At 49.6% G+C, this 9,100-nt stretch overlaps 1 protein-coding gene across 1 annotated transcript in view; it reads right to left on the bottom strand.

Moving 5' to 3' along the window:
* Positions 1-2,462: 2,462 nt before the first annotated feature.
* RHBG (Rh family B glycoprotein) overlaps positions 2,463-9,100 on the bottom strand; it is a 9,800-nt gene continuing 3,162 nt past the window's right edge. The window contains exons 2-10 of the mRNA XM_015819849.2: positions 8,514-8,700; positions 7,478-7,628; positions 6,333-6,480; positions 5,667-5,833; positions 5,022-5,159; positions 4,648-4,781; positions 4,369-4,490; positions 3,606-3,706; positions 2,463-2,543 (exon numbers count right to left, since the gene is read on the bottom strand). Coding sequence (XP_015675335.1) covers positions 2,463-2,543; positions 3,606-3,706; positions 4,369-4,490; positions 4,648-4,781; positions 5,022-5,159; positions 5,667-5,833; positions 6,333-6,480; positions 7,478-7,628; positions 8,514-8,700 — 1,229 coding nt within the window. The remainder of the gene's footprint in view (positions 2,544-3,605; positions 3,707-4,368; positions 4,491-4,647; positions 4,782-5,021; positions 5,160-5,666; positions 5,834-6,332; positions 6,481-7,477; positions 7,629-8,513; positions 8,701-9,100) is intronic.

Raw genomic sequence — 9,100 nt, 5'->3', positions numbered from 1 at the left:
CATGTTATATATACAAAATTAATTTAAAACTTTCAGTATATATATCAAGCTTTTTAAGAAATGCATCCTAATTAATTAAGATGTTAATTTTAGGTCACTCCCTCCAGCTTATCTTCAAAGAATAGAGTCTTTTTCTTGTTCTCAAGAGAGTCTGACAGATCTTTTTTCTTGAAAAAAATCTCAGCTTTATTTATATCCATATAAAGAAAGTCCCAGATTTGTTCTATTTGACCTTGTAAGTTAGTCTGAAACAAATCTTCCCAGAATAGGGTGTCCTTCACTAAGATGGTTATCGTATCTTTTTTTCTCAAAGCATTCTCAATATATCCATAAAGCAAAAGTATATTTAATCTTGTCTCTATTTTGAAATTGCTTCCGGATTTTGTGCTCGCAACGAGAAAAAAAAAATAAAACTTTGATTCTGTTTTTGTGAACTAGATAAGCTTATTGTTATAGAAACGGTTTGTATATCTATTGTGTAAAAGTAAAAGGTTGTGGTTGTAATGTTGTTACCTTGTACTGTGCTAAAGAGAGTCCAAAGTCAGTACCTTTTCCTTTTTTCTTTTCTTCTTTACACTGTCCCCCATCTCCCCCCTCCCTCTTCTTTTAGTTTTCTTCACTTTTTTCTTTGTATTTTATACTTTGATAAAATTAATAAAATAAAAAACTACGTCATAAATGGTTTAATGAAAATTTTGGGAAAGTACAAGAACAGATTTAATCCTGGATTGTCACAATTGGCTGCAACATTTTAAAGTTGTACAGTTAATCAGTGGACGCTTCATAACTTGTATGGATTTTAAGATTTGTGGGGGGGTCAATAAAACCAGGATGAAATCTTATGAGAAGATGGCTCAAGAATGGACTGAGATCTCTCACTTCAGGCACCACCGGCATGGCAGCACTTAAGGAAATGCAGAAATGCTCATTCAGGGGTTGTTGTTGTTACTGTTGTTGTTGTTGTTGTTGTTATTGCATTAGCCAATAGACTCCTAATAGAATCTTAATGGAATAATCTTAATACAATTCAGAATGTTTTAATACAACAGTCTAATATTTATTAGAATTTAATTATAAATTATTGATAGAATTTGATTCTGAAGCTGAACAAGTTATAGTTTGTGTGATTAAACAAACACATAATCTGGATACAAGCACTGATATGCAATATCAATAGTAAACTAATATTAACTACTTCAAACAGCATGCTTAAAATTTTGGTGCAAATATTTTTTCATTGATATATTACTTCAGTTATGATTGTTAAAATGGCTTCCAATTTTTCAAAATGTATTGGAAACATGATAAAGAATTTTTCAGCTGAAGGTGCCAAGCTGAAAAAAAGTCAAAAGTTTTCAAAAGGTAGATATCTTAAGGTAAAATTCATTTTATTTGCTCTCCAGCTATTATATTGCCAAATTCCATAACATTTACTGAGTTAACTTTATTTATGTTGTCAATATGTGAAATACTGAAAAATTGCAAAAAAAACCCCAACCCCAATGTTCCCCCAAAGACTGGCTGCTGACACACACACCCCGTGGGAGCCCCAGTAGGGGGTCTGACAACCACCTCTTGACGGAAAGCCCAGATCGGGGCCCGCCTTGATTGTCTCATCGTTCATTTCTTTTACTAGGTTGCTGCTTGTTGCACACTCTCAGTTACAGGCAGTCCTCGACTTACAACGGTTCATTTAGTGACTGTTCAAAGTTACAACGGCACTGAAAAAGTGACTTATGACTGCTTTTCACACTTAACAACCATTGCAGCATGATCAAAATTCACATGATCAAAATTCAGATCCTTTGCAAATGGTTCATATTCATGACGGTCGCCGTGTCCCGGGGTGTGTGTCACGTGATCCCCTTCTGCAACCTTCTGACAAGCAAAGTTGATGGGGGAAGCCAAATTCACTTAACAACCGTGTTACTAACTTAACAAATGCAATGATTGACCGTGGGAAGAAAAGTCATAAAAAGGGGCAAAATTCACTTAACAAATATTTCACTTAGCAACATAAATTTGGGGCTCAGTTGTGGTGGTAACTTGAGGACTACCTGTATTTGGTTCTATTTCTGATTTGCAGTATGGAATCTATGTTGAAAAGCAAATAGGATTCTATAAATTGAAGGGTGGTTGTGAAAGAAAACAAGCTTTAAAAATAACATTGGCTGCTGTTGGCCTCGGGATATTTTTTAGCAGCTGATGGCACAACTCTAGAACCTGTGAAATAATCAGGTGGAAGACGGTGCTTCTGAACCGGTGCACCCGAGTCATTGCAAACCATCTCCTGTAGTTGCAGGACTTCCAGGCAGAGGCCAATCCTGGAAGACGCTGCTGCTCCAGCAACAGACTCCTCCTCGCTTTCGTCAAGGCAAATCCTGATAGTTTGGACTGATTGCTTTTTGGGTGGTTGGTGGTGATGGGGATGATGGTGATGTGAGCAACCCTGATCGACCCTGTCAGGCGTGGGTGGCTTTGTCTGCCTCCTCTGTGCTCAGAGCTTCCATGCCCTGGAAGCCATCATGATGTTCTTCAGGCACCTAAGTGAGGCCAAAAGGGGAGGGGCTGAGAATAGCATTCCCCCCCCCCTTCTCTCTGTCCTCCATGCTTGGAACACAAAGCTTTCGGGCAGCCAGCAAGCATGCAAGTTCAAAGCCCCTTTTGACTCCAGCTTTTGGTGCTTCCCAAAAGAGCTGTTGCCAGAACCGAACTAGGATGTCTTTGGCCCTCCAGAGGTCGAGCTGACCCTTCCAGCCCACACTGACCTAACATGGTCCACAGCCTCAGCAGGACCACCCAGCCTCTCTGCACGGCCACCATTTTTCCTTTTCTCTTCTAACTTGAATCGTGTGGCTGTGTTTGCACCCAGATTGAGGTTAATAAAACAATAGGTCTGATCCCTTAACAGAACACATTAAATAAAACAAAGCTTATTTGCATTCTGCTCATACAATGAGCTTGGACTATAAACAGAATCACAATTTTTCCAATCTCATTTTAGCTTAGTCTAGCACAGTGGTTCTCAACCTTTTTAATGCCGCGACCCCAACCGGTCATAAGTCGAGGACTAAACCAGTCGTACGTCAAGGACTAAACCAGTCGTAAGTCGAGGACTACCCAACCGGTCGTAAGTCGAGGACTTTCCCTGCCCGGGAGCGCCGCGCATGCGTGGTTCCGCCCCGTGCACCAGCCAGGGCGTAGCTGGCAAGCGGCAGAGACGGAGCAGGCTGACCACCAGCTGGCCCAGCCCAAGGGAGGTAAGGCACCTGCTGGAAAAGGGGAAAAAAATGGCAGACAAAAAAAATGGCGGACAGCCTTGCTTGGCGACCCCCATGAAATGGTCGATCGACCCCAAATGGGGTCCCGACCCACAGGTTGAGAACCACTGGTCTAGCATGTTGTGTTAGCAGAGCTCCTGTGTTTCATTCTGGGAGAATTGATGCTGGCTAAGCTACTTGGGATGGGATGGGGGGGGTGTCCCTTCCACCGTGAGGTCCCAGAGGAAAAGCAGGCTATAAAACCCATCCATCCATCCATCCATCCATCAGCCTCCGGTCTCAGGGGAATCCACAGCATTGGATGCAGGCTAAGCAGCAGCTGGCTTTGACCCCGGGGAAGCCTTCAAATACCTCCCAATAGATTTGATCCTCGAAGCAGAGAGCATCTGGGGGCATCCCAAGGCTTCGCATCTTCAGGACTGCCCCTAAAAAAAGAGAGACCAGCCAGAAGGAGCAGGGGATCTGCAGCACGGGGCGGGGGGCTTCTTACGATGGCCTTTTCTGGGAGTCCCACTTCAAAATGGGATTGGCCCACCCACTCATGCCAGCAGGGGCCTACTACCGACGCTGTTAATCCAGGAACTTGGCTGGGGGGTCCAGAGGAAGAGCTTTTTCTGCGGTGGATTCTGTCTTTTGGAACATCAGGCCACTCAAGGTGAGATCCGCCCCACCCTCTTAGCCTCCCAAAATTGCCTTAAGACCCACTTCTGCCTACTCCACCTCACAGGGGTGACCCATGGCTAGTGGACTAAGGAGAAGGTCCCACCTCCATCCCATCCGCGTACCAGTTCCTACTTTACCCAATCTTTGTTAATGTTAAGGTTTTTATATTCTTGTTTTTATAAGGTTGTAAGCTGCCCAGAGTTGCCTGATAGTAAGATGGGAGGCATACACATTTAATAAATAAATAAAAAATGTCAGGACTGCTTCTCAAGCCCCTTGCAGTAGTGCAGGTCTGGGGCCCGCGTCTGACTCCCTTCCGAGGTCGCAGGAGACTCCCAAGCTGAAAAATGCCCCCCGTGGAAACCAGGATGAGGAGAGTGAAAAGAGCTGCAGGGGTGCTTGCCTGCCCTGCCCCCCCACTCACCTACCAGGCTGCCACCGATCAGGGCCATGCCCAGGGAGACCAGCAAGCCCAGCAGCTGGAAGAGAGACTGTCTGAGGGAGGTGCGTTGCCCGGAGGCCACAAGGGGGAAGACGTCAGCCATCCTACAGGAGCAAGACTGTCCCCGTGAGCCAGCACAGTCCTGGCAGACCACCGCCTTGGCAAGGCTTCCTTTGGGAAGAGAGCCAGGGAGGGAGGCAGGGAGCTGGCCCTCCCTGGTCCTAACCCTCTGCCTCACCACCCCCCCCCAGTGCCACTCACCCTTCTCCATAGGCATCTGGGGTTGCCAGAGCGGCCACTAGGGCACCAAGGAGGGCACCGAGCACGCCGGGCATCCCGTGCAGGTTGTGTATCCCGCAGGTGTCCTGGATTTTCAGCCTGGCAGCCAGGATGGGCTGGGCAAGAGAGAGAGAAAGAGGACCCTGCGCTTTGGGGCGGGAAGCCTTTCGGCCATGCTGAGAACTGGGCCTCTCGGGAGGGGACCCTCCTTCCTGCCTGGCTGGCACCCGGTCCCTGCCCACCTCCCCTTCTGCGCTCTGCTGCCGAGTCGGCTCCTTTGGAGGAAGAAGAGGCTTCTTCCGGAGACCCGAAGGGGCTGCGGGCAACGCATGGCTCAGGCATTTGGGAAGGCCTACCGTGAGGAACCTGAAGCCGAGGGTGGCCACCAGGCCAGCCACGCACCCGGCGATCAGGGCCCCAAAGGGAGTCACCGCCATCTCGGCTGAAGTGCCAACGATCACCCCGCCAGCCAGGGCGGCATTCTGGATGTGAACCTGGGGGGGGGAGGGGAAATAGAAGAAAGTGACCCAGGAATTGGGGGGCAGGAGCTAGAAGTGAATGAATTCCAACCTCATTTTGCATACCTTTAACTTAAAATTCAATTCCATTCAGTAAATGATAAAATACAGTATTAATAAAATAAAATGGGAAAGTAGGAGACAGGATTACTAGGTATGTTCACTGCCTGGAGTTTTATATATATATATATAAAAATGGAATAAAATAATGTTGATGCTCCCGTAGTTAATATCCCATAAACCACAGCAGAAAATATCGGTTAGTGTAATGGAAGAGATGTCCACCCCCCACCCTGCCCCCTTTGGCTTTTAAACCAGAGGAGCTGCTGCAGAATCTGGCAAAGCCATGTGCACACATCCCTGGCTTCAATGATCTGCAATCTTGCCCCCCCCCAACATCTGGGGTTACAAACCAGACCCTCCCTCTGAGAACAGTGGGCACCCTCCAGAGCTGCCTCAAGACGAGAGCGGGGGCTTCCTCACCATGTCCAGCTGGCCTCCGCGGTTCACCAGAGCGGAGATGGCGAAGGTGGTGAGGGTGCTGGAGGCCAAGGAGAAGTAGGTGTTCATCACCGTCCGTTGCTGGTCATCCCCGTGGGCGGTTACTGCTGAGTTGAAACTGGGCCAGAAGACCCACAGGAAGAGAGTGCCTGCCAGGGACACAGGGAGATACGATTTCTGTGCCCCCAACCCTCGAAAGGGACAAAGCAGCCCTTCTGCTTAAGGGTCCTCCAGTCTCCGAGAGTGGCTTACAGGTTTATAAATGTGTGCACTCCCAGGGGAAGGGATGGTCTTGTGCGGTCATAATGTACTAGAAACTCTCCATAATTCAGAGTGGATCATTCATAGTCCAAGGTGATGTCTACCCTCAGACCGTTTACTGCAGACCCTATGCTTCCCTGGGATTTTTGTTGAACAATTGCTAAAAATTAGCAATTTAGTGGAGTATTCAAAGAAACTGTAACTTGACCACTAAGTGAGGTTGAAGATAATTATAAGCAAACCTAGAAAGCTCCAGCCGGTTCTTCCAAAACCATAAAAAGACCCGCCTAGCCCCCCTCGACATACTTGCTCTGCCCACTGGACTCCCTTCGGATCCAGCTGCTCTCCTAAAGCCACAAAGCCCAGCAGCCCCTTGGGGAGCCTCACCAATCATAGCAAAGAGGTCCGAGTGGTAGGCGGAGCCTTCCCGCTGCCGGCTCTTGTCCAGGTGGGGTCGGAAAAGAACCCGGGACACCATCAGCCCGAAGTAGGCCCCAAAAGTATGGATGGTCATGGAGCCCCCGGCATCCTTCACCTGAGCCAGACAGGAGGAAGCGATACCTGCATGTGGCCAGCTTATTTTTCAGCACCAACAACTTCTTAAGCCATTTAAAACCATCCACCTCCTACAAGGCACCTCCCAGGAATGTAATCAATCTTTCCTCCCACAATTCTTTATTTGGAGATGTGTTAATTCATTCGTTTATTTCAATTATTTATAGAGCTGTTCATCTCGCAGCAGTGGCTCCCAGCGTAGCCATGTCCCCCTGGTAAAAAGCACAACCTCAGAAACCAAAAGCCACATCCTCACAGAGTTCACTGAATCTCCTGGTCCAAATGCCTGGGCAAAAGAAAGGGTCCAGGCTAAGAGGGTCCAGTGAGATCTGATGATGGAGCATCTGTGTGTGATGTTTAAGGTGTGGATGAAGACTGGGGTCTGCCTGATGCCTGGAAGGTGGCCGTCCTGGGCCCTATGCAGAGGGAAATGGGGCCAGGGTGAAGACACTGGGATTCCAAGAGACCTCCTGCGGCTCCCCCTTTCACTGAGAAATGGGTGATGTGGGCGGGTGGGGGAGAGGAAGCACATTCTTTGGGGCTGAGGATCATTGCCACGAGTCAAGCAAAGACCTATCAGGAGCATTGCACATTATGAAAATAACAGTGATGGGATCTGGCACTGAGTGGCAAGATGGAGGCGTAAAGAAGATCATAAGCCTTGAATCGTTCCTGTGGTGCAGAACTGTCCTCCCTAATTCTTCGCAGCCTCTGTCAGAAAGTTACGCAGAGGGTGCTTTAGTCCAGCAAGATTCTGTCTATTTAGGCCAAAAAGCAATAAGAAACGGCTTTCAGCATTTCCATACGTCGTCGTCGGTTTCCCATGCCTGACAAATTACATAACCTGGTTTCAGGATCTCCATGGATGTGCGAACGCAGCTTCTGGGTGATTTTGTATTACGGTTCCTCGCTCTGGGCCCATCCCATCCCAATGGGTGAGGGGCAAGCCCCCTCCCCCGGGGAGCCCAGTAGCTCACCTGAAGGATGCTCAGCAAGATGTACTCATTGAGGCCGAAGAGGGTGACTCCCAGCCCAGCCATCAGCAGCAGCTGAACGGGGCTCGTCTTGCCCAGCAGCGCCCCAAAGGAGACGAGGACGGACCCGGCGCAGAAGTCTGCGTTGATCATGCTGGCAAGAAGGTGGGGCAGGGGAGGAAGGGCTAGCCAGAGAGTTCCCTTCTCCCCGTTCATCCTGGCTGTGTTTAAGTAAGGATTGCCAAAGAACCTGCACTTAAAATGCGTGAAAAAACACCTCCAGGTACGGGGAGGTTGTGGGCTGAAGCGGGGAGAGAGTGGCTTCCCCAGCCTTCCCGCTCAAAGGGTGACCCAGCAGGAGACGAAGGCAACGATAGAGCAGGGTGAAGCCACAGGTTGCCAGGGTGGGCTGGGCTGGCTTTGAGTCCTGTGGGGAGGAGCGGGACACGGCAGGCGAAACTGGAGCTGCAGGTCTGCCTTGCTTGGCACAGGACCCCTCCCCACATCCCTAATCCCAGATGAAGCCCCTCTCAGGGTCTGGTCGGGGGCAGCTCTGAGGTCAAGATGGCAGGCAATGGGCAGCACTTATCTGCCGGGAGGCCAAAAGAGCTTTGAATCCAACCCCTGAGCTATCATCTACTGTCAGCGACAGGGACTCCCTTCGTGAGCTGCTGACTGCCTTCCCACTAAGCTTGCTTGATTTTGATCTTGGTTGCTAGTGTCACACCTTGATTGGCATTGGTGTCTGCAGTGATGGTCAAACAAATTCAGATGGGGAGCTTCAGTGGCACGCTTGGGCTTTTTTTAACCACACTTGCTGCAGATTGGGCAGTCTGTGTCTGGACGAGGGAGACTCTCAAGTCCACAAGAGACGGGGACGGAATCTGGAGGCTGAGGTTCAGGCGAGTGGCCCGGCTGCCCAGGGCCGTGCCAGCCCCCACTCAGCTCCCTCGTCCTGTCCTCCTCCTGCTGCCCCCTCCTGCTTAGGCCAAAGCCCCCTCTTTTGCAGGCTCGAGGAGGCCAAACATCGCTTGCTCACCTTTCTATTCCCACGTGGATTTTGCCATCGTGAAAGGTGTGGAAAAACCCCTGGATGAGGACAGACCACTGGAGGGCAAAGGCAGCGATCAGAAAATTGAAAGCCACCCCACCGAAGCTGTAGCGCTTCAGGAAGGTCATCAGGAAGCCGAAGCCGAGGAAAACCATGGCGTGGACGTCTTGGAAGCCTGTAGGAGGGGGAGGGGTCAGGCCAGCGGAAGAAAAGCTCTGGGGTCTCCCTGCTGAGGGGCTGCTGGCACCGGCTGAGCCCGGCCTGGCAGTCAAACTCCTGCCTGACTCCCTGCTCAGCTTTACCTCTCCAGCCAGGCCCCAGGGTTGCAGTGGAGCCGGGCGGCAGCTACATAATTGGCTTCAAAAGGGACCTCCTCAGGAGAGAGAAAAGAGTAAAGGAGGGGAGAAGGAAGTAGGAAGGTTGGAGGAGAGAGTGGTGAAAGAGAAGAGGAGAGGAGAGGAAGAAGAGGGAAGTAGGGAAGAAAGAGAAGGAAGGGAGAAAGGAGAGGAGAGAGAAAAGAGTAAAGGAGGGGAGAAGGAAGTAGGAAGGTTGGAGGAGAGAGTGGTGAAAGAGAA

Source organism: Protobothrops mucrosquamatus, unplaced genomic scaffold (assembly GCF_001527695.2).
Source record: "Protobothrops mucrosquamatus isolate PMUCROS unplaced genomic scaffold, P.Mucros_1.0 scaffold1001, whole genome shotgun sequence".
In the NCBI taxonomy this organism is placed as follows: domain Eukaryota; kingdom Metazoa; phylum Chordata; class Lepidosauria; order Squamata; family Viperidae; genus Protobothrops; species Protobothrops mucrosquamatus.
This window is presented reverse-complemented; position numbering and strand designations above follow the sequence as displayed.